General features: G+C 38.5%; 1 protein-coding gene across 11 annotated transcripts in view; it reads left to right on the top strand.

Moving 5' to 3' along the window:
* Positions 1–25,468, top strand: part of Sugct (succinyl-CoA:glutarate-CoA transferase) — a 546,711-nt gene that overhangs the window by 163,910 nt on the left and 357,333 nt on the right. For all 11 annotated transcript variants that reach the window (XM_048339429.1, XM_048339424.1, XM_048339423.1 and 8 more), the window contains one exon: positions 20,675–20,746. In XM_048339429.1, the coding sequence (XP_048195386.1) occupies positions 20,675–20,746 (72 nt within the window). The remainder of the gene's footprint in view (positions 1–20,674; positions 20,747–25,468) is intronic.

Below are 25,468 nucleotides of genomic sequence, written 5' to 3'. Positions count from 1 at the left end.
TCTGGCTTCCCCACAAGACTACTTCTTGGCTTTGGCTGGCCTCTTTCCTGGGAAAGCCTACTTCAGTAAGAAAAGTCAATTACCCATCAGAGAAAATTCCTGATGGGTTAAAGATCAAATAAAGCTATATAAGTCCTCAAAGGAAATAGGCTAAAATTACTTATATACCATTTGGGCAGTATAATATATATATATATATATACACACACACACACATATATATATATATACTAAGTATTTATGTAATTAGTTATATACCATATGTTTATATATTACTATTTATATACTTGATACCTATATGTTTGTTTGTGTATATATATATGTATATATTATGTGTGTGTGTAACACATATGCACTCTCTGGGTAAGAGATTTATACATTAAATCCAATACAAGGACAAACTAAATTAAAAACTAAGCTGTCTTTTAACAGTTTTGCTTGAGAGTAGTACTCTTCCACTTTATACACAGCTTCACTTTTAGGCTTTTGGTGGTTAATTGGACATAAAAGTCTCACAAACTTTTCTGGCTGAGCTTACTTCAAACTGTGATCCTCAGATTTCAGCCTCCTGGGTACCCAGGATTATAGGTGTGAGCCATCATTGCCCATCACTGACACAATTTTTATATAAGGCATAGCCTCATTTTATTTTCTAAACCTAAGGATGTCTGTTTGCTGCAGACTGTGTATTGAAAGAACTACATTTTCTCCCTTGCTCTGCTGTGTACCGTGTTCACAAATCAGCTGGACATATTTATGAGGTCTGTTTATGGGTTCTGTATTCTGTTACACTGATTTATGTCTTTCCTTGGCTAATACTATACTACCTCTATTTATTTTTGCAATTTAACAATTATAGAAAAACTTATTAATGTTATAATTGAATCTCTTTCAGCTGTTGTATCATATGTAATTCTTTTAAAGTAGCCAGCTGCCTTCTCTAGCAGTTTTATTTCCTCAGGAGTGTCTGTTCTAGTGTTCTTCTTGGTCTTTCCCTCAGTTACTGATTCCTTCTTGGATGCTACATTACTTCCCTTTGCCAACAAATGACTCTGTTCACTTTCAGGGATCAAGTCAAATTTGTAAATCATAATATGCATAGGGATGATTGCATGGAGGAGGCCAACAATGTACTAATCAGCAAATGTGTGTCCTCAGTTTTGAGATGATGCCTACCTTCTCTTCAAACTTTCTGAGGTTCAGCATTCAGGACTACTTTAGCCTCTCAGCGTGAATCTCATGTAGTTTTCCTGGGACCAATGGCACTGGGTGATCTTTCCTGTGCAGCACTTCAAGGGGTGATTCCCAGGTCTCTTGGGCTATCCTGTGTACTGTAGATGTCTCTCTGTTGGCTTGTGACCCAAAGTAGAATGAAGTCCTGGGCATAATTTCTTCTTAAAAATATTAAAATATAATTACCAAGGTGATAAACAGAGGGATTGCAGTTACATAAATCAGCTAATGAGTGCACTTCTTTTTGGACAATGTCAACCTTTCTCTCATTCTTTCCCAGTTTTCCCCTCCCACACTCACCCACAAGTTGTATGGTTCATTTTCAACATGTCTAATGCTGCTGCATTTGTTCCTTATTTCTTCTTTAGAAATTTTAGCACCCCTTTAGTTTGATTTAATATCCTTGTCTGACCAGTATAATGGCTCTCTTTCTGCTCTGTAGAAGTAACTGAGCAGGACCTGGGATGATAAGGACATCCTCTTCCCAGTATTTTTTTTTTTTTTTTTTTTGCCAGTCCTGGGCCTTGGACTCAGGGCCTGAGCACTGTCCCTGGCTTCTTCCCGCTCAAGGCTAGCACTCTGCCACCTGAGCCACAGCGCCCCTTCTGGCCGCTTTCTGTATATGTGGTGCTGGGGAATCGAACCTAGGGCCTCGGGTATACCGAGGCAGGCACTCTTGCCACTAGGCTATATCCCCAGCCCCTCTTCCCAGTATTTTTTTAAGCCATTACTTTCTAGTAGCAAGTTTTGAAATATGTAAATTTCTTAAAAGAAGTCAGATTTAGCCAGGTGCAGGCGGTTCATACCTACAATCCTAGCTACTCAGAAGACTGAGATCTGAGGATCATGGTTTGAAGCCAGGCTTGGTAGACAAATCTGAGAGACTTATCTCCAGTTAACCACCAAAAAGTCAGAAGTAGAGTTGTGGCTCAGGTGGTAAAGTGCCAGTCTTGAGTAAAAAAAATCTAAGGCACAGTGCCTGGGTCCTCGGGTCCTGAATTCAAGCCACAGTACTGGCATGTGTGTGTGTGCACAGTGCTAAGATTTGCATTCACTTCAATTCACTGAACATTTCCAGAGAGATATTATGGGTCAAAAGGCCTGTATGACAGGAGGTAAAGGCACAGTTCAAGCCTCCAAAGAACTATCATTGACAGTAAGTAGTAGAACAGGTGAAATGTGATAAGAATATGTGTTAGTATGACAAGTACCTAATGAAATCCTGGCATAAAAATAGAAATTTATGGCCTGGGGATATGGCCTAGTGGCAAGAGAGCTTGCCTCGTATACATGAGGCCCTGGGTTCGATTCTGCAGCACCACATATACAGAAAATGGACAGAAGTGGCGCTGTGGCTCAAGTGGCAGAGTGCTAGCTGTGAGCAAAAAGGAAGCCAGGGACAGTGCCCAGGCCCTGAGTCCAAGGCCCAGGACTGGCCCCCCCCCCCCCCAAAAAAAAAGAAATTTATATATATATGATTTAAACATAGAAGCAAACAAAATGTTTTTATTCAATAAAATATGTATTTTTCAATCTCTGGAGGTTTGATTACTTAAGTTTGAAAACATTAGTAGAAATCAGAAGCAATGGTATTAACAAATTGACATATTGAATCATAAAATTTTTTAGTCTGCTATGTCTTTAAAAAGGAATAAAGAAGCCAGGGCACTGGTGGCTCACATCTGTAATCCTACCTACTCAGGAGGCTGAGATCTAATCAAGAAAGTGTGTGACTCTTTTATCTGAAGTGGCACTGTTGCTCAAGTGGTAGAGTGCTAGCCTTGCGCAAAAGAGGCTCAGGGACAGTGCCCAGGCCCAGATTTCAAGCCTCAGGACTGGCAAAAAAATTTTAAAAAAAGGAAAAAAGGAGCTGGGTGCCTCTCTAGCCTTTTGTGAAAAAGCTCAGGGATGGTGCCCTAGGCCCTGAGCCCAAGCTCCAGTTCTGGCACATACATACACACAAACCAAAAACCAAATAAATAAAAGGAATGAAGGGATAGATAAAAATTATTTGTAGTAAGTTATAGCAAATGTTGATCAATCATGATTGTCAGTGTGATTAGATTGAGAAGTTCTTAGGGTATTCTTATCGGGTATTCTTTTTTTCTACAAGCTTCACATTCACATAGATCAGGTTCTCTCTCCCCCTCCCCCCCAATCAGGCATTTGAGAGGATAATGTTTGCATTGCTCAAATTGTTGTTCAGGGACACTGAGTGGTTCTCCTGTGTATGAGCTGTTAGTAGTGCTCATGTGACTTTGTCTAACTCCTACCAACGATGGCAAGAAGGAGGTCTCATGATGGGCTATGGAATGGACAGGCATTGACAGTATCTCTGCCATTTACCAAGAAGGTCTTTAAATGAAGAGTACCATCTTCCTAGTTCTCTGTTCTCTGAGTGTTGGTCAGCTTAATTCTAAAGTGGTGAAATAAATTTAAAAGCGTCTGATTAAGCATGAGTATTCTAAACTCTAATGCACTTGACATCAGAATTTAATATTTGCCAAGTGTCCTGAAGTGATTCTTTTTTCCTTCCTTTTTTTGGTGCTGATCCTAGGGCTTGAAGTCAGGGCTTGGACACTGTTCGTGAGCTTTTTATTGCTTAAGGCTAGGGCTCTACTACTTAAGCTACAGCTCCATTTCTGGCTTTTTGGTGGATAATTGGAAATATGAGTCTTATAGACTTTCATGCCTGGGCTGGTTTCAAACTGTGATTCTCAAATCTCAGCCTTCTACAGTCATGATCCACCAGCATGTAGCATTTTCCTTACTTTCTGCTTACAATGAAGTTTTGTAAATATAACTGGAAATTATTCTGGCATGATGTAAAGAGCACCACAGTAAATTGCATTAAGGCAGTTTTTTTTTCATTTTTGTTTTATACTGATTTGTATTAGAATTCTAAATGAACACATTCAGTTTAAGGAGGAGTAGGATGAGTTCCTATTGTAGAGAACAAAAGACAAAGTTCCTGTTTGCATATTGTAAATGGATAATTCTTCATGGGTTTTATTGATTGAATTTCTTTGAAGGTACTGAAAAGTAGAGATTTGATAGCATGCATTCGTTTTTTTAAACGCAACCACATCCGCTTCTGTATATTACTAGACAACTGTGAGCATAGACAGAATTCCCAGTCTACTTGTGAATCACTTGATTCATTACTGAAAAGGGAAAAATAATTTTGGCTTGAATTAGAAGGAAAAAGAGGACGGATATAATTTAGTCAGTAAAATGCTACTTTCTTAAATTTTATTTTCTAGCCACAAAACTATATATGTTTGGTTTGTGCTTTGGGTAGCTCTTACACACATATCTTCTTGTCTGGTGCCTGTGAGAGGAAATGAGAGCTTGGCCCTATCTTCATACATTTATAGAGCAGGCCCAACATTGAGGAAGTACACTGCCAAGAGGCAGCTTGTAGAAGGAAGAAAGGTTGGAAGGCTAGAGATCTTGGTGGAAAGCCTGGTTCTAGTCATTGACTTTGGTGGTTACCTCTGGCATGTAGCCTGGCCTGCCTCACTGTTTTGTCTGTAACATCATAAGGATAGTTAATAAGTAGCTGTGTTATTGGGTGCCTCTGCAGTCACAGGCATTCACGGGCTTGTGGTACTCATTGCATAAGTCCTGTGAGGTAGGCAGTGCCTGCATTCTGCAGGGGATGGCAAGGGAAAACAGTAGTATGTTGCTAGTAAGTTGCAGAAATAGAAACCTGTGTTCTCATCCTTTTCATGCACTTCCACGCTATGCTATGGAAGAACAGAAGATGTGTATCACACATTACACGTTCGCAAGGAAGAACAGAAAATGTGTATCACACACAGTATGCACTAAGTGCCGTGGCTAAATTACCAGAGATTGTGAGGACATTGGTGGGCTGGAAGGGAATCAGAGGATAGCCTTAGGAAAACCAGCTGCTGGGCAAACTCTGAAGTATACAAAGGAATTGACAAATGAAGAAAACAGAGAAAGGCCTGGTGGCTGAGGTAGGACATTGTATGAAGGCCTGTGACTAGGTAGCTTCTAAAGATGTGCTGCTGTTACTATCTGCAGAGAGAAGAAGATCTCTTGAAACTAGTGTTGAAAAACAGTAGTTCAGAAGTGGGCAGGAATCAGATAGCATTATGTAAGTTCATCCTCAGTTTTCAGTACTGGGCAGGGAATTGTTTTCCTGGATCATTCTTTTTTTTTTTTTTTTGGCCAGTCCTGGGGCTTGGACTCAGGGCCTGAGCACTGTCCCTGGCTTCTTCTTGCTCAAGGCTAGCACTCTGCCACTTGAGCCACAGAGCCACTTCTGGCCATTTTCTGTATATGTGGTGCTGGGGAGTTGAACCTAGGGCCTCATGTATACGAGGCAAGCACTCTTGCCACTAGGCCATATCCCCAGCCCCTCCTGGATCATTCTTGGTGCTGTGGAGAACTGCATCTCTATTTCCATGGACATACCCTACCTCATTTTCACTTGGCTGGACAACTGTATAAACTATATCTTCTCTCTTCCTTCCAATGTACTCTTCGGTGCTCTGTGACCTACTGCTACATGCCCGTAAGCCCATCCTAACTTGGAGATGCAAGTGAAAATAGGCAATATTTTCATATCCCACAAGCTACCATGGCTCAACAAAACAGGACTTTGGTTTGTTTCCCTCACAGTTGTGTGGATGATTAGGAGTTGAGGTTCTCTACCTTTGCCCAGAATCACAGCAGGATCACAATGTGTGTTGCTAGCTGGAAAAGAATTCACATTTCAATTCTGAAATATCATTTTGATTGAATTCTTTCACACCATTATAAAGTCAGAAGATCATCAAGTGGAATCATTCTAAGTCAGGTTGTCTGTACTCTCCTGAGCCTAGAAACAAGAGCTCTCTCCCCTTTCCTCAGACTCATGAATGGAAGTCCAGCTTCTTTAACATGGAAGCTATAAAGGCTCCTGCATTTCCAACGGAGCTGCCATTTTTTGCTTTACCAAACCTATACTTTTATCCAATTAATTTGATCATGATGTCACACTGTGCCTTTATTTATGTAATTTGCTCATGACAATCCCTCCTTTTAATCTTCCCATATCTCTGTATATGAAATGCCCATCTTGTTATCTAGTCAGATAGCTGTAATAGATGCTTCCTAATCTATTCACCAGACCTCTGGTCCCCTCTAGAGATCTTCACCAACTACTCTTCAAAGCTCAAGATTTTTCTAGCCTGAGTCTTCTTGTGTCTGCATCTACACTGTTCTCACCATGGAACATAATTAAAATAGACTTAAATGTTCTAAATTTATACTACAAACTTAAAGGTATTTAGTGGAAAAGAATAGTATGGTGGTGAGACAAACAGCAGGCATTTTTCTGCTCTCATTAAACTTACTGTCTAATGAAAGAGGATAGATTTTATTCACTGAAATAAACATAGGATTGCTGGAAGTGAGAATATGCATGGTAGTGACCACTTCCCATCGGGAGAGGAATCCTGGCTGAGAAGGTCAGGCTATTTGTCACTCGTTTTTGGACTGATTCATGTCACCATCCTGAAAACTATGTACTAATCTCAAACAGAAAATGACAAGGGCTTCTGAGTAGTTTCTAGAGATCTCTGTCCTTCTGTCTTGGGTCCTTCATCTTGCTCGGTCTGTTAAGATAGTCTTAGCTATTAAAGCCCTAAGGGTATTTTAATCATCTAGTGACTAGCATTGGACTTTCAATAACTACCACTTACTTCCTTTACTACCAGATCAAAATCAGGCCTACAGGTCCCAAAAAACTCTTCTCACAATGGAACATGATGGAACTAGATCTAGATGATTCTAAACTTATAACATCAACTAAAAAGCAATTTAGTGGTAGCAAGGGTTTGGGATAGAACATGTTCTACAATCCTCTGTTTTTATGTGGGTAGTGTTTAATCTGTAGATAGAATAGCATGCAATTAATTTCTTTTTATAAACAAATTATAAAAGAGTGAATCTTTTCACATCTTAAATTTATAGTTATAACCACATGTAGGATGTTCCAATCAATTTGTATTCATTGTGACCTTTGACGTGTGTGTGTGTGTGTGTGTGTGTGTATGTTTATGTTTGAGATTCTGATGACCAAACCCAGGGCTGCACAGATCTTAGGCAAGTGCTCTACCACTGTGATACTCCTGTGCATCTTCCTTAAATGAAGTAAATGCTCATTTCATTAAATGATTGTTGACTTTAATATCAGAAGTACCAGGTTGCTTTGCTAATTGTTCACATTTTATTTAAGATGTTTTGTAATTGCAGTGCAATTAATGTGTTTTGAGATGATTCCTTATTCTTCATCTCTGCCATCTTAGAGAATTAGAGGTCAAAACAAACATCTTCCCTAAGGCATATAGCCAGTACAAATCACTAATACTTTGATACATTTTTACCATTTAATAATAAATAAGGCAGTTTCAAAAATGCCCAAGTTTCAAAAATGCTTGCTCTGGGAGATAACTCAGCTTTTTTGAGCAAATAGGCCTGTGAAACAGGTAATATTTCATTCCATTATCAGTTCAAATACAAGATGCCCAAGGACCACACCAACTAGCATATGGCAAGGCCAATATCTTAGTCCATGTATCTTTGACTTCTACTCCATATCTTCAACCCTGAGAACAGTTATCACAACTATATTTTAAAATGGAGCCATTTCAATCCTGAGCCTTGGAGATTCATGCCTGTAGTCCTAGCTACTCAGGAGGCTAAGACTGAATGATTGTGGTTTGAAGGCAACCTGGGCAGCAAAGCCCACAAGACTCTTATTTCCAATTGAACAGCACAAAGCATAAGTGGTATGGGCTCAAGTGGTAGAGGTCAGCCTTTAGGAAAAAAGCTAAGTGCAAGTGAGAGACCTTGAGTTCAAGTCCCAGTACTGGCATGCATGTGTGTACACACAATAAATTTAGTCCCTTCAAAGTTAACTTTATCATTACCTTTGACACACCACCGTTGTAGGAATCTCTAGACTCCCAAGCACAGAGACTAGGGTTTGTGAGAAAGTACTTGTGTTCTTTTTTTAAAATGTAATTTTATTGTCAAGGTGATATACAGTTACATATGTAAGGTAGTGAGTACATTTCTTTTCAAACTATTACCTTCTCCACTTTTCTCCCACTTTCTCTCCTCCCCAATCTTGTGTTCTTATGTATGTCGTATCTGAAAGGAAAGTGCATGTTGACCCATTCAAAGTCACGATTATTTTACAGAAAAAAGATCTGGCTAAATTTATTTGGCAGCTATCTTCTAAAATACATTTATAAATCCAGTTCCCAAAAGCTTTTGTATTACTTTTCTTTGCAGTATGTGATCCGAAAAATAATTTTTAAATCTTCCAAATGGTCATTCATTGCTTTTAGTTTCTTTTCAGTTTCTTAAAAGGTTACTTACTAAGAACACACTTGCCAGATTTTACTTAATCACATTTTTATGGTCTAGTCATTAACCTGCTGAAAAAAAAAAGTAGCTGAAGTGGAAACATTGACATAGCCTCATTACACTGGCTCCAATGTACTGCTGTCATAAAGAATCCATCTTCTATATGTGTATGTTTTCATAGGATACCATTGAAAAGGTAATGGAAAATTCATGCTGCAATGGAGAATTTGATTTCTGTGTATAAATTTTTAAAACACGCCAACACAGTGTATGTTTACAACTTTAAGGGGTTTATTTGGAAGGAAGTTTTATCATCAGATTTATAATACTTAAAACATATTTTACAACAGGCCATACATAATTTCTGCTTCTTACTTTAAATTTTTTCTCATTTCTTTGATAAAATATTTTTATGTGTCTTTCTTTAGGCTGGCAACAGACTACTTATAACTATTGTCAATGAGGATAACATGAAGGTTTAGGGTCTCTAAGGGTCTATCTATTCTGTCCTCCCTTGTTAATTGCTTTTTGAATTTTAAAATCTAAAACATGGTGGAAGCAGTTGGGTCTGAGTCAATCATTTGTTATTACTGTCATCATCATTATCATCACCATCATCACCATCATTAGCAGCAGCAGCAGCAGCATTATTGACTTTACTAGCTTGAGCAGACACTTGACTGTAGAGTTTTCGTGGGGAAGGGAAATCAGATGTGAAGAACTGAAGCAGTTGACATGGGACAGGATTATTGGGATGCATGTATATATATATATACACACACATATATGTATATAAGTATATATACACACATATACATACACACAAACAGAATTCATATACATATGTATATACATGTATGTGTGGAAAGAGAAGTGGAAGAATTTCAGGATCTCCCTGAAATTCTATTAAGTGTTGCCTTATGAACTGGACTACCAATTTGTGAAAGTTGAGCAAGGATGAGTATTTTTCTTATAGATCTCTAAGTTCTACCAGATTTTAGGTGGTTTTTAGTGGGGATTTGTGAGCATGGATAATTTTTACTGTGCTAACTAGAAAAGTTACCTAACTTTTGCATTCCTCAGTCTTTATACTTAGAAAAGTTTCATAGAAACCTGCCATGGGGGTTAAAAAGATTCTTGCATAATAAGTGTTCAATAACTTTTATTACTATTATTTTTGAAATACTGAGTAGATTTATTTTATGTTATTTCAGAGAAGAATGGGAGAAAGAGTTTGACAGGTTTTGGTTCTTGTATTGCCTGAGCTTCTTTCTTATCTCTCTAGGAAGTTGCACAAAGGAGATATCACTTAATAAAGCAGTTTATTAATATAATGAATCTTGATCAATATCACCCCTTTCAGCATTCTCCCCATCCCTCCTCTTCCTACCCCTCCCCTTACTATTCGTAATTTTGTAGGATGTACATTGAATTTTTTTTTAAACATTGAATTCTTTTTTTTTTTTTTTGGCCAGTCCTGGGCCTTGGACTCAGGGCCTGAGCACTGTCCCTGGCTTCTTCCCGCTCAAGGCTAGCACTCTGCCACCTGAGCCACAGCGCCGCTTCTGGCCGTTTTCTGTATATGTGGTGCTGGGGAATCGAACCTAGGGCCTCGTGTATCCGAGGCAGGCACTCTTGCCACTAGGCTATATCCCCAGCCCTAAACATTGAATTCTTGACTGAGTTCTTTCCTTCTTTTTTCCACTTCATCTGTCGAGGTTTCTTATTAAATGGCTATTTATCTAAGCTGATATACTCTCTGAGGGGTAATTTTTCTTACTGGTTAAGTGAGATAATTACACACAGTTGGAACTGTTTTAGAGAATGAGATTATGTATGTAAATTACCAAGCAGGCAATCAGACCCAATAGTAGGTACTCAACGAATAGAAGCTACTATAATTCTTCCTTTCTTTTTTATTAAGAAAAGCACAGCAATAATGAGATTATGTGCCAGGAACTCTAGGTTTTTACAAAATAGCATTACTTTATAAAACAACATAAAGAAAAAAGCCAGTGTTCTCAGAGACTCATGTAGTTGAACATTACCTTTCAGCCAAAAGAAATATATTACAGGTTAAGTGGCTGTAAATGCTATGTTCTATTTATACACGATGGAGGTGTTGTGCACTGTGGAGCCACATTTTAAATATCATGTGTGAGGGCTTTCTTGTTTCTTACCTCGTAAAATGGGCTCATTTTAAATGTCTCTAAGTATATGTAAACATGTATAAAATAGCTTGAGACTCTAATAGTAAAATATGAAAGTTCATCTAGACTAGACCACTTTCTTTCTTTTTTATGGTTTTATTACAATTCTCCTATCAGGGTTTCACGTTTGATCTTAAAATCATGGAATTTTATAGCTGGGAGGGACTAGTCTAACACCCAAAATTTATACATGAGGAAACTGTGACCTGACAAGTTTAAATGAGTTGCCATAGGCCATATGGTAAGTTAGTGGCAGAAGCTTGGTCTCTTGTCTCCAAGTCCAAAACATTTATGGACAAAGAAAAACTAGATCCAGGCAAGAGTGACACCTTTGTAGCTTAGGAAAGATGGCCTTGGGGATCTACAAAGTGACCCTTGTAAGGCACACAGCTGGAATTAGAAATTAATAGGGGCTAGTGCCGGGGATCCTTGTGAACTTACCCAGGTGGGACCAAACTCCATATGCAAAGGATATTGTGATCATAGGTGTGTTTAGATAACAGTTATCCAAGGATGTCAGGCTGGATCAGAAACATGAGCAGCAGGTAGGTTTCAAGATCCAAAAAAACATGGACTCTATGGTCTCCCTCATAGGGAATAATTAGCACAGGTTTAGGCAAGTCACAGCAGAGGATCACAAGAGCCCAGTAGCGATACCCTTATGAACACATAAGATGATGCTAAGTGAAATGAAATCCATGTTATGGGAAGAACTGTTATATCACTGTTGTAACTACTTTCAGCGTGCTATGTGAAACTGTAGCTTCTATTATTGATGATCTTCTTGTATCCCCTTCCTGTGGTTGTACCTGCACTATCTCTGTATCTTATCTGAGTACATTGCAAAACGTGTATACTGGTATTAGAACTAGGAAACTGAAGGGAATACCAAAACCAAGAGACACAGGGTAAAAAAGACAAACGACTACAAAGGCAATACTTGTAAAACTGTTTGGTGTAAATGAACTGAACAACTCATGGGGTGGAAAGGGAAAGGGGGAGGGGGAGGGAGGAAGAGGGAGGAGGTAACAAACAGTACAAGAAATGTATCCAATGCCTAATGTATGAAACTGTAACCTTTCTGTACATCAGCTTGACAATAAAAATTTAAAGAAAAATTTTAAAGTAGAAAAAAAATATTTAGGTAGAAAATTTAGAGTCAGAAAAGCAATGGCTCCATCAAGGTTCTGTTAACAAATACTTGAAGGAAAAGTTGTTTATCTTCCAGTGCATATGTTTCCTGAATCTAGGAAGCTTAAAACAATACACACACTATGTAGTGTGCTGATAATCCAATGAGGTAATTCATAGATGCAGTGAATTAAGTTTGCTAGGCTGATGTTCTATCACTTGAGCCATACCTGCAGCTCTGTTAGTTGCTGGTGAAGTCTAGCAGACTTTTCTCACAGGTTAGCTTCAAACCACAGTCCTCAGATCTTAGCATTCTGAATAGCTACGCTTACAGGAGTGAGCCACCAATGCCTAGCTCATTTGTATACTGTTGATTTCTTCTTCTTTCTGTTAAATTGGTTTAACTTGTCTTTTTTTTTTAAGTTTTTACTATCAAACTGAATTACAGAGAGGTTAAAGTTTCATACATTAGGCATTGGATACATTTCTTGTACTGTTTGTTACCTCGTCCCTCATTTCCCCTCCCTCCTCCCCCTTCCCCCCACCATGAGTTGTTTAGTTCATTTACACCAAACAGTTTTGCAAGTATTGCTTATGTAACTTTTCAAGTTCTGTTTCATAAAACAACTCTCCTTTCAGCTGTCTCTGAATCTTTCCACTGAGTCTTTAAATTCTAATTCTATTTACAAATAGTTATCTGGTTCTTTAAGAACATATATGTGGTACTTTTTATAAGAGTAATTATTTTTCTTATATGCTCAGAATTACCTTGCATTTTAAAAAGTGTTACCATTATTTTAAAGTATTATTACTTTATGTTCTAATGATTCTAATTTGACCCTGTTTATTTGTCTGTTTTTGGTGCTGGTCCTGGGGCTTGAACTCAGGACCTGGGCACTGTTCTTGAGCTTCTTTTGATCAAGTGCCCTTACATTTGTGCCACAGCTCCATTTCTGACCCTAGTTGGCTTTGAATTGTGATCCTCAGATCTCAGCCTTGTGAGTGTTTAGGATTATAGCTATAAGTTGTTGGAGCCCAGCTCTACTCTAGTTTTTGTGCCTACTAATCTCTATTGTAGTAAGGACATGTATTTCCAAATAGGATTTGTTTCTGTATGGTATTCCAAAGCAGTACAAAGCAGTGACCAGTTTTTGGTTCATTTGTGAACTTGTGGTATCCAAATAAAAATAGAAGACTTTGAGGAAAGGCCATGATTGGGATCATTCAGGGAGCTGGTACCCACTTCCTGTGAGTGAATTTTTCTCATTTACACACACAGTCATTCAGATGATAGCCTGTATATGTTTCAGTTTTCTGAGGACATTGCTTAGTTGCAATTTTATAGTGCCAGTCCTGGGTTAGATTGTACTTAGTGATTGTGTTTTGACTACTGACTACTTACTGACTGCTTTCTAGTAGTAGGAAAAGTTTAGTGTGGGGGTGTTGGGGAGGGTCAGTGTTACTTTGCAGACTTAATACAGAAGTCATGATTGAGTTCTGGGAGTCACTGAGGTCATAGCTGACGGGCAAAGAGGAGAAAGAGAAGTTGACTGTGAAGGAAAGTTCAGGAAGTAGAAGGAAGGAAAAACTGAAAGTGGAAGAAAATGAGACTTTCTTCCCAGAAAGAAAAAGCCAAGAGTAGTGACTGGAAGAAAGTAGGTGGAGAAAGGCAAGGACTTTGAGCAACAAAAAAAAAGTATATGTTGTTAAGATGTCAGAATAGTGTTGATGGAGAGTTGGGTTAGAAATTATATTACAAGAAGGAAACAAAGAAACAAGGTCGAGAGAGGCGAATGATGAAAGGGATGCTGTTGATCACTCAAACTGACAGGTTGAATGGTAACCCCTTTGTACAACCACTTAAAGTTAATAAATATATAATTTCAAACAAGAAAGAAACAAATGACAGGGAAATAGAATAGAGAGGAGCTTCTCTTTGCAAAGCAAAACAATTAATATAGATTCAAATACTTAAAAATGAATTTTTCTTTGTGCTGCTGGAGATCAAATCCAAGGACTCATGCAGGCCAGTCAAAGCACTGTCACTGAGCTACTTTCCCAGCCTGAAAGTTTTAATTAGCAACATATGAGAAGAAGTTTCTGAAGACCAGAAACTATGAGGTTCTTGAAAATGTCATACTTTTCTCATAACATCTGATTAGCAAGATTTCATGGTCATTTTTTAAAGACCACCCTATCTGAATAATTAGCTATCATATACTTAAAAACAAATGAAGCTATTTGCATGAATTAATAAAAAAGAAGTCACAGTTTTTTCTTTTGGCATTTATTCAAAGCTTTTCCTTAAAGACATATACAATTACAAGTATAGTTATCCATTTGAAGGAGTATTAAATCAAACTTTGAGTAACTCAATTTGTGTAACTAACTGATGAAATGAAAAAAATATCACACAGTACAGATTCCTCTGGCTGTCAGCAGAGTCCTTACTCCTGCATAACTCTGACAGGCTACCTTGCATTTCAGATCATTTTATGATGTGCTTTTCTGAGAGAAATTAATTGGTATGCTTTCATAAAAGTTTAGTTGAGAAATACCTTTTGTTAAAGTTGTAGGCCACTTTTGGAGAGTACTAAATTCATCAGCAAGTCAAGGGTTTTGGAAAGCATAGTTAAAAAACAAGGTTGTTCATTTTGCACTTCTCAAACTTATTGAGTTAAGAAACTCTGTGTGTGTGTGTGTGTGTGTGTGCGCATTTGTGAATGTGTGTATCTTTGACTGGAGAAAGGAGAGGAGGGGAGAGGAGAAAAGAGGAAAGGAGAGAGGGAGAGAGTCGGGGGAGGGAGGAGAAGGGAGAGTGAGGAAGGGAGAAAGGAAAAGTACAAAAGGAGAGAGGAGACGGAGAGATAGAGAGAGAGAAGAAGGCCTAGGCAGTCATACCTTGCTGCATTTTGTTTCTCTCTTGTGATTATTCATAGACTAGAAATTGTTGAGGTACACTTTGAGGCCTTAATTCCTGAGCAGTTGAGCATTTTGTACAAGTCTGGGCCTGTTAATCTACCTTTTTCTATTGATCTTTCCTTTGGCAGACTCAGGCTAAACTCAGTTTACCAGATACATAGAAATCATGCTCAATTGTCTGATCATTTTGGTGAGTAGTAATTTCAGGGAGAGAAGTCATTAGTAATATAATAGAAGTGTTTTGGCTTGCAATACAGATTTTTCTTAACTGTACAGTAGCTGTTCATTCTTTCAGTAACTAACTTGAGGTCACAGCATGTGAATTGGCCTGAGATAGGTTCCCGGGTCTGTTCTTCCAAGACAAAGAATGAACTCTTTAAAGTCCTGACCTCAGATGGGTGTAGCCAGCTACCTTTTGCATCAATTTCTTTAGTAATGTTCATAAATCTTTCTGAATGAGTCTTCCTATTGTTTGTTTTTGATCTTGGTTAGTCTGTAAGAACTCCCTTTACATGCTCCCCTAGAAGAGTCAGTGGGACCTCTCATAAGCACTCACCCTCCATGAGCCAGCCAGCAGCACCACACTGCCCATGCTCTACCAAGCCCAGAGGATTTTTCACCATCTGTATGCCTTAGCTTCAAGGCTCCTGCACAGGAATCTACTTTGTATTATGGACTGAAAAATGCATGTTATATACACTGTCTCTGAAATCAATGCTTGGTAACAACCATTTGGGGTGTTATCTAGAAAAGACATTAGGACTCTATGATTCAAGGTTAAACTTTGGACATAATAAAGGAAACAAGAAGTACATAATTAGAAGCAGTCACTGTTTCAACCACAGGGCTCCTGAAAGTTCCTCCTATCTATAACTGCAAAGGAAAGCTTATTTATTCTTTGTCTTTGACTTATACCCTTATGTTGGGCTGATCTTCCATGAGAAGGTTTGTGGGAATTGGTTCTCATGGTTTCTTATCCTCAGTGGATCCTCATCTTCTTTCAGTCATTGATTCTTTTTCCTCTGCTATATTTTATGCTTCCCAGTTTTCTGCCAAAATCCTTGTACTGTGTCTACTTTCCTTAAATTGCCCAAGTTGCATTCACATATGGGAACTGATGGAAGAAAATATATTGAGCTATCACAATAACTCAGTTACTATATACATATGATCATATAAGATGATGCTAAGCAAAATGAACTACAACATGTGGAAACAAGTGGTTTTTTTTCATTGTTGTTGTTATTTTTAATGTACCATGTGAAATTATGTCTTTTTTCTTCCCTATGGTTTAGCCCCTGTTGTCACCGTATTTGATTTGGTACCCTGGGTATTGTATATACATTTATCTGAATTAGGGAAGGGAAGGGGAACTTCAAAATGGTGAGACAAAGGACAAAGATTGAACCAATGCAACAGCGATACTTATAAGATTGGGGAAGAGGGAAGGTGGGAGAAAAATGAGAGGAGGTAACAAGTTTGTCAAGAAATGTACTCACTATCTTACATATGTAACTATAACCCCTCTGTATGTCACCTTGACAATAAAATTAAATTAAAAAAGAAAATATATTGACTTTAAAAAAAATTACTTCCCAGATATTATTCTGGTCCATAGTTGGGACTCAGTATGGCCCTTCTGTCCTATCTAAATTTCTCCATCCCCAGAAATCATGTGTCTTTTTTTTTTTTTAAAAGGATTGGGCTCCTGCAAATGCTTCTTTTTTGTGTTTTTTAAAAAGCGAATTCCATCTTTTACCTTGCAATCACAATTCCTTATATGTGAATTTGGAGCCAAGTTTCTGAGCCCCACTCATCCAGGGATTCAGCGGCTGCTGGACATACATCTAAGGAGCCAACCACCCATTGTAGGACTTCCAAGAATTAGTCTATCAGTTTCTCACTCATTCTCATCCATTATCCCTGGCCATTTCCTTGCTAACTGCTTTCCCAAGCCATTCTACTTCAGATTTTCCATACTCTAGGCTGAAATTCTGCTGAGAGCTGGGGCTCACCAGGCTTAGTGTGCAGCTCTAATGTCAGGGCCTCTTTCCAGTCCCTTTCTCTGTGTGCCCCACGCTTTGCCACTCATCAATCTGGAGATATGATTGATGAAATTAAAATCAGTGTGTAAAAGGTTACTGGTGATCCATTCTGCAAATGTAATTAAAATCAGTGTGTAAAAGGTTACTGGTGATCCATTCTGCAAATGATTCTAATATTCTTTAACTATAGTTAATGTGTTTTTCTTGCTGGACTCTTCACTCACATGTGGTAGCAGCTTGGCTACAGTTTTTCTCTATACACATGTGTTACTGCTCTGAAGTAATGTGGGATTATTGTCAGAAATTACATTTTCACCTGTGGTGCATAATTGGATGGACCTGTGACTGCTGTAACTTGTTTGAGATAGAAGAAAGTATATATTTTTTAAAGTTTGTGAATTTTTACTTTGGAGTATTTATAAAAAAATCAGTGTGATTCTGACCTAGTACCTTTTGGGGGTAATTTTATTAAAGACTAGGTGCCTTGGGGGAGCTAGTCTAAATAATCTGGCTGAAGGTACATTGTGGTACAGTCAGTTGAAGATCCTCAAAGCTTGTTTCTGGCCCATATGTCCCAGGAAAAAGAACTTTGTGTGCTGTTTTACACTGTGTCCAAACACCTGATGATGACCTTCCTGAAAAGTAATATATTTTCCACACAAGGCCTATAAGAAAAATAATATTTATCAACACATTGTAAAAAATTAAAATAGATGAGGATATGTTTTCATTTCCCTCCTTGCCATATCTCTTCATCCAATGCCAAAAACCAGGTAGTTGAAAATCCTACTATACTTATCTAATTTGAAGTGAAATTTAATTGGCTTAAACAATCTCAAAAGTATCTCAGTACAGCCAAACTTCTTGTAGAATTAGCAAATCTCAGGTTGCATCTGGAGCAGGAAGTTGGTATGTAAGATTATTTCAAGGCTACTCTGGAATATTGCAATTCGAGATCAGGGTTTCCATTCAGCAAGAGTTTTCAGAAATGGCTTATCCCATGTAAAAATATGAAGACAAAGCCAGATTGGTAGTAGTGGGCCTGGAGCCTGCTGGGCTCAGCTACCATTTGCTGTGTTGCCTCATCCCAATTGGTAGCACTGTTGTTGATTGGCAAGTACAACATGCCTCCTTGCCATCTGGCTCAGCCCCCTTCAGCACCAGAAGGTGCAATGAACTGTTAATGATGGGAAAGACGTTCTCTATATTGTCATGATGTACCAGTACAAGCCCAGAAGTATAATGCTCCACATGCCAGCAAACATTCTCAGGGCAGTGAGTTCAACTTTGTGGAATGTCTTTTTCCAGGGACTGATGCAGTCCTTTAGGGGTGATGCAGTCATTTAGCCCTACCTTTTGTTAACGAAAATCTTGTTATAAAATAACTAGCCCCAGGAAGACTTAGAAATCATGTTATTGTTCTAGAAAAAGACTTACCCATTGTATATAGTTTATGTCAGAGAAAATACTAGATGCACTGGTATGGTAGCTTATGAAGGTCTAATTATACATTTATAATTAGGAAGGACTAGTTATACATTTCTCCCTTTTACCATTTGATTATTGATATATTGATTTGCTGTGGGGGCATCTAGAAGTCCTTTATTTCTTTTATAGGCTTAATAATTAGGACCTCACTAACCCAGGCCAACAAGCTGGTAACTCAGAAATCAGTCTCTGGGGAGGACCAGAAATGTCCAAGAGCAATGTCAGTTCTCTATTAACTTTCCTTTTTCCTTGCCTTCACCTCTGCTCATTGTGCTCCAAGATGTCAAGTCTTGCATCTACCCTGGCCCTTAGGTATGATCACATTTTATTTCTGAAACTGCTCTACCCAGAGTAACTAACTCTGAAGTCTCACAATCTTTTGCTTCCAATGAGTTCCAATTTGCTCATGAAGTTTGTCAGTCTTGTTGAAATAGCCAGTCCCTTGATCAAATAACATCATTCAAGAAGGTCTTAGAAAACCTTCTTCTCCAGAGAGATTTATCCTGGGAGTTTTTGTTTGGTCTTCTCACCAGTGAATCTTGTCACTCTTAACTATTGACATTTCATGGTGAGAAAGCGTTCTTTCCTCAAGAAGAATAAAATCTTGTCTGTGAAGAAAGTTTTGTCTTTGATCTTTCCCTTGCAATCTGATCTCTCTATTATTTCACACAGAAGCCATAGTTTCTTCTTTCCTGCAGCTGGGATTCCTTCCAGCAAGAATACCCACCATGAGTGTTTACAGCTCCACTAGGGGCTTTTTGTTGGAGCTGTCCTTTCAAGAGAAGGTCTGTTTTTGACTGGGTGTGTGTGGCATCTTGTCACTTACCTCGCCTGAGATGGAAAGTGAGGCACAGAAGTGAGCAGAGTTGGAGGAGTTGGTGAGGGCCAGGCATCAAGCCATGGGAGCCTACAGTGCACTAGGAGTTCCCTTCATGTGGAACCAAGGATTTAATAATTTTAATAGTATGAAGGCTCAGTTCCTCCTGCATAGCATTCCACACTGTGGTGCTCTTATCATAGTCTAAAACTGATTTGCTTCTATGATCACTGTGTGAAGCCTTTGAATTCAGACCACCACTGTATCCTGTTCTTCTCCCATGGAGACCTCATTGATTCCATCAGATACCACCTCCATGTGCTGTCCCTTTGCTCTGTTCATACTATTGCCTTTCTTTACCACCTTCATCCTGAGACACATTGGCCCTGGCTTGTTGTTCAATGACATTTTGGTGAGTTTTCTAATTTTCCTGCACCTGTATCTTTTTTTTTTCTTCCCTACTCAGCTGAAAAAGTCTAAACCTACTGAGTGTAAGATTACATTTATTTTATGGCTGGGTAGTGGAGAGGTTATGGAGAAAATCTCTCATCTGGGCTCAGTGTGTTAGCCTTCTGACTGGATTTCTCTGGCCATTGCCCTCCCACTGTGTTCAGTGATCCATCAGAACTCTTCATCCTGACAGTCTCTCCCTAGCCCTACCTTCAGTTGATGACTGTTCCTCTTGAGAAGGAAGTGGAAGCATTTGGTAGAACTGTCCCAGCAGCCCCTGGGACCTCCCTCTGAGACTGTGCTTATGCTGGGCTGGAGGTTTTGGCTTGGTCTCCTGCTTCACAACCGAACTTTTCAGATGGGTTTTAATGCTATTTCTAGTCCATCCTTTACTCCAAACTGCAATACCTGTGCAGCTCTTGCTGAGGTCATGAAAGGTCATCATGGATGCTCTTTCAGTCTTCACCTTGGTTCTGGCTGCTTCTCTCCTTCCTGGCCCCAGCTTCCTCACTGTGCTTCCTCCCTCCTCCCCACTCTACATGTTTTTGTTTTTGTTTTTGTTTTTTTTTTTTGTGGATGCTTTCCCCTATGCAATATCTTCAGTACAGACTAGAAGCAAATGCCTGCAAGGTTTTATCTGTAGTTCAGACCTCCATACGGTTCATAATCATGTAAAAGAGATTTCTACTGGGCTGTCTTGAAAGCCTCTCAGAAACCCACATATCATCTGAAGCATCTTCTCCCCTTACCCTTTCACTCCCCGTGACCATATTCAGTGCATTACAACTCTAGTAAGTTGTACCACTTAATGTATTTATCAAGTCTATATCCTTCCATTGCTAGCAATATAGTCAATAAGATATTAATAAGACAATATTGAATTAATAACATTACATTAGAACAAGCTTCTTACACACTGACATGAAAGTATTTTTTTGTGGTCTTGTTAACATATAACCATATATTTACTTCTGGATTTTTCTTTTTAGGCCTTTCAAACCAAGGACGGCTATCTTGTAGTTGGAGCAGGAAATAACCAACAGTTTGCTACAGTGTGCAAGGTACTGCACTAACACTGGATAAAAGGGTGATAAATGCAACAATTCACTAATTATTGTGTGTCAGCATGTAATAGTAGACCATTTTCATATTTATTAATGTGGGAAACAAATGGTAAAAGACTGGAACTAAATTAGCATTCTACTTTTTAAAATGTAGGATCTATTGCAGTTTGAGTTGATGTATCAGGATTGCTTAAGTTGTTTGGCTTCGATCTGTCTACTAGTTAAATAGAGGGGGAGAGCCAGCAAATGAATTTTAAAGGATTTTTTTTTAATACTGTGAGTTTTCTTCTTTCCTTCTTCTTGCTTCCCTGTCTTCTTCCATATTAGGTTTAATTAGGCCTAAATTTAAATGAACCCCAAATTTATCTTATTTGGCACTAGAAAATCTGAAACTTATTTTGTCAAATTAACCTGGTTAATGAATATCCTTCTGCAAAAATTCATGTTTAAGGATTTTAGATATCAAGTGTATATTAGAATTTTTTCTCACTGGGAATGTGGCTTAGTGGTAGAGTGCTTGCCTAGCATGCCTGAAGTCCTGGGTTCGATTCCTCAGTACCACATAAACAAAAAAGCTGAAAGTGGCACTGTGGTTCAAGTGGCAGAATGCTAGCCTTGAGCAAAGGAAGGCAGGGACAGTGCTCAGGCCATGAGTTCAAGCTCCAGGACTGACAAAAAAAAATACACAGTAACATTTAGAATGTTTTCTCTTTAACAAAGCCTTTATTATTTATTTATTTGTTTGTTTATTTATTTATTTACTTACTTACTTAGGTTGGTACTGGATTTTGAACTCAGGGCCTCATACTCTCTTATTCTCACTGAACCTGGTGCTTTACCACTTGAGACACAGCTCTGCTTATGGTTCTGATTCATAGTTCTGGCTCTTTTCTGGTTAATTGGAGATAAGAGTCTCAAGGACTTTCCTGGTTGGGATAGCTTTGAACCATAATCCTCAGATCTCAACCTCCTCAGATAGCTAAAATTATAGGCATGAGCCACCAGTTCCAGGCTAGGATTAGTTTTTTTTTTTTTCTTTGTTTTTTCTACTAACCATGTTACCACGAGATTCATTCCCCCTCCCCACCCCCCAAACTTCCTATGAACTGCTTAGGAATCTTATTCATTGTAGTTCATTTATTATGCACAAATAATGTCTATTACCAGACTTATTTTGTAGGAGAGGCTAATTAGCAGAGGTAAAGCTTCAGCAAAGGGTGGAGAAGCAACCCACCAAAGGTGACCCATGGAGATAGTTCTGACCGCGGGAGGGGCTAGCACATCTGAGGTGGAGAAAGGAAACTTATTTATTTTTATTTTATTTTTTTTACAATGGTGACTCAGTGAGTGTAGAGAAAATTGATTCAAACATTTGATCTGGGATCAAAGAATCTTTATTATGAACGGTCAATGTTAAAAATATGAAACATACGGAAGCCGTTGCCTGTGAAGTCATTTGCGTACTCTAACTGCAGAGATGTAAAAACCGGTTCATTGCTCTAAACAAGTACAGATTTTCTTCCTGGGCCATATGTTTTGGAGTTTTCTCTCTCCAAAAGAAAAAAAAGAAAGAAAGGTTGAGGAGAGAGAGAGAGAGAGAGAGAGAGAGAGAGAGAGAGAGAGAGAGAGAGAAAGAAAGAGAGAGAGAGAGAAATTACTGGTTGACATATCCTTAACTGTTGAAAAGAACTGTACTGAATACAAGAAATGTATCCAATGCCTAACGTATGAAACTGTAACCTCTCTGTACATCAGTTTTATAATAAAAACTTAAAAAAAGAACTGTACTGAAATTATTTTTATTATAAAGCATAATATTTGCCATAAGTGGCAATACTAAAATATAATGTATTGCTATGGTCATTGTTATTACAGTTTTTTCCCCACAAAGGATACTGTTGATAGTCTTGAAGAATGCCATAGTTATCCTTGATTTGATTTTCCCATATGTGAGTCAGGAATGATAATTACTGTTATGAGCCATTAAGGCCATGTCTGTAGAAACTGAGCATCTCAGAAGGAGGGTTCATTGTGCCTGTACAGAATTTTGCTGTTGTTTGTATCATTTGTCTGGGTAAATGAGTGAATGCTGTAATCTGATTGGCCTTTGTAATCTTGGTACATGTATCTTTATAAGTAAACTTGTACTAAAAAAAAAATCCTCTTTTTTTCCCTATTCTGATACAGTTATACTTCTCTCTCAGTCAAACATAGTGTGAGTGCATTTCTTCTAAGTATTTTTGTTTAGTTCTACCTAGTAACAGGGGACTCAGCATTCAAACTGGCCTTGGAGAAGATAAGGGCTGCAATTTGTGACAGTGAACAGTCAAACTATTCTTTTGTAAGTAAGGTCCATGAGGAGAGATGGAACAATTCTGACTCCTGGGGAGAAAGGCAGCAGTGCTGAATGAATAGTATTCATTTACTCTCCTCCCTTTTGTTCTAAAACAATTTAAGATCCTAGTTGATTAATGCATTTGAGGAAGGGCCCTATTAGGAAGCACTCATTGACAGAGTTAAAGTAGGAGTGAGAATGTTGAGTTCAAAGCCCGAAGGTCAGAAAATCTTCTTGTGTAGAGAGTAAACCTTGGTTTGTAGCAAATTCAATTTTATGTCCCTTAACATGATACAGAAGAAGAGGGAGAGTAAGCATATGTAAGCTATTTTAAGCTGATTGATGCCAACACTAATGGCCATTTCTATTTGAAGTATATTGACATCTATTTTATAGTCATTTAGACTGAAGGTCTCTTTTATTGGAGGCAACATGTATCACTTCTCAACTTTGTGCACAGAATCTCCTGGAGTTCCATTCCCAAAGACTGGATTTAGTGGGTCTGAGCTGGGGCACAAGAAGTTTCAACATGAATAAGCACTGTAGTTGATTTTGGCACAAGTGATCTGTAGCCATGATGGAATAATTATTCAGGCCCACTATGAGTCTTGTCACTAGTCAGGTAACCTCTGGCAAGGTATTTAATCTTTTCTAAGCATTTGCTTCCTCATATGTAAAATGTATATTATAACATAGAACACACACATATATAAAACATGTGTAACATATATAATATATAGCATATATATGCACACGTATATAACACACGTTACCATACTAACTTAAAACTGAAGGGGTTTTGTGACAGTTACATTAGATAACTAATTAGTATAGTCCCAGTTCACTTCACACTCTTAATAAATGCTTGTATATAAATGTTGGGTGAGGAGGTTGAGGATCTGGGAGGACTCATCAAATATGCTCCTCTCACCCTCCCTGACACCCTGCACAGTGATAGAACCTGTGCAGAACTCATAGAACTTAGAGCTCTGTAATAGGACTCAGAGAGGAAACAGCAGAGGACTCGAGGGAGAGCACCAGAATTTGAAGGATTTCTAAACTGGCAACTCTAGTTACTGTATTAACTAAATCCAGTAGAGTACAAAACTTGGAATACCAGGATACAGAGATGAGCTCCAGCATTCCTTCTTACTTGTGACACAAGCAACAAGTGGCAGAATGTGGAAATCCTGCCTTTTTCTCTCCACTTCCTCTTTTCTCAACCCTGAAGCTACCTTGTAGCATCAGAGACAGATGAGCCAGAGATAAGTCTGACAGGGAAGAACTTTCTTCTTTATGACGAGTTGAGTGGTGAATCTTCTTGCTTTTGTCTCATCTCTCTTCTAGCTTGTCTTCTTCCTTGTGTGTTGAAGAATGGGGCCCCTAAAGGGAAACTCCAGGGAATTGGAAAGTACTGGAGAGAGGGAAGAACTTTGCAAAGCAGCCCTTGACATTGTTGTCATGCACTGCTGTGCCCACCTCTGTGCTACACAGGCCCTGGTTGGATTCTAATTAGCATACCAAACATGTTGGGAACTGAATTAAAAAAATACACAACTGGCCAGGTTGGAGTATGACCATAAATAGGGCACATGGAGGACAGATTCAGATAGCTCTTGCCAAGTCTCTGAAATGGAAGCAGCATGAGAACTCAAGTGCACAGAAATGGAGTAGAATTGTGCTTGGACCTCACCAGGTCAACTGTCTCCTAAAAACAATAACATCAAAAAGTCTGTACGATTTATACAAAACCCAGAGACTCTTAAGACAATATTCGAAATGTCCAGGATACAATCCAAAATTACTCAGCATATGAAGAACCAGGGCTTGCATGAGAAAAGACAATCAATAAATGCCAAGGCCAAGACAACACAGATGTTGGAATTAACTCCCAAAGACTTTAAATCAGCTATTTAAAAATCACTCTAACCAGCATCACAGACAATGTTGAAATAAATGAGACAGTAGAAATACTTAGCAAAGAAGGAAGGAAATCCAAAAGGCTAGAAGTTCTATAACTAAGAGATAGAATGACTATAAAAAGAAACTCTACTGTGTGGATTTTGCTCAACAGTATAGTAGACGATTGAGAAAATAATCAAGGAATTTGCATATGGATCAATAAGAACATTCAGTCTGAACAGCCCTTTTCTGGTCAAACAAAAAATGAAAAGAAAAGAAGAGAAAAGAAAACAAAAGAAAGAGCTGGGCACGAGGCTCACATCTGTAATCCTAGCCACTCAGGAGGCTGAGATCTGAGGATTGCAGTTTTAAGACAGCCTGGGAAGGAAAGTCTATGAGACTCTTATCTTCAAATAACCACCAGAAAACCAGAAGTGGTGCTGTGGCTCAAAGTGGTAGAGTGCTAGCCTTGAGCTTGCCTC

This window comes from Perognathus longimembris, chromosome 2 (assembly GCF_023159225.1).
Source record: "Perognathus longimembris pacificus isolate PPM17 chromosome 2, ASM2315922v1, whole genome shotgun sequence".
Lineage (NCBI taxonomy): Eukaryota > Metazoa > Chordata > Mammalia > Rodentia > Heteromyidae > Perognathus > Perognathus longimembris.
Note: the sequence above shows the minus strand (reverse complement) of the source record. Positions and strands in the feature narration are given on the sequence as shown.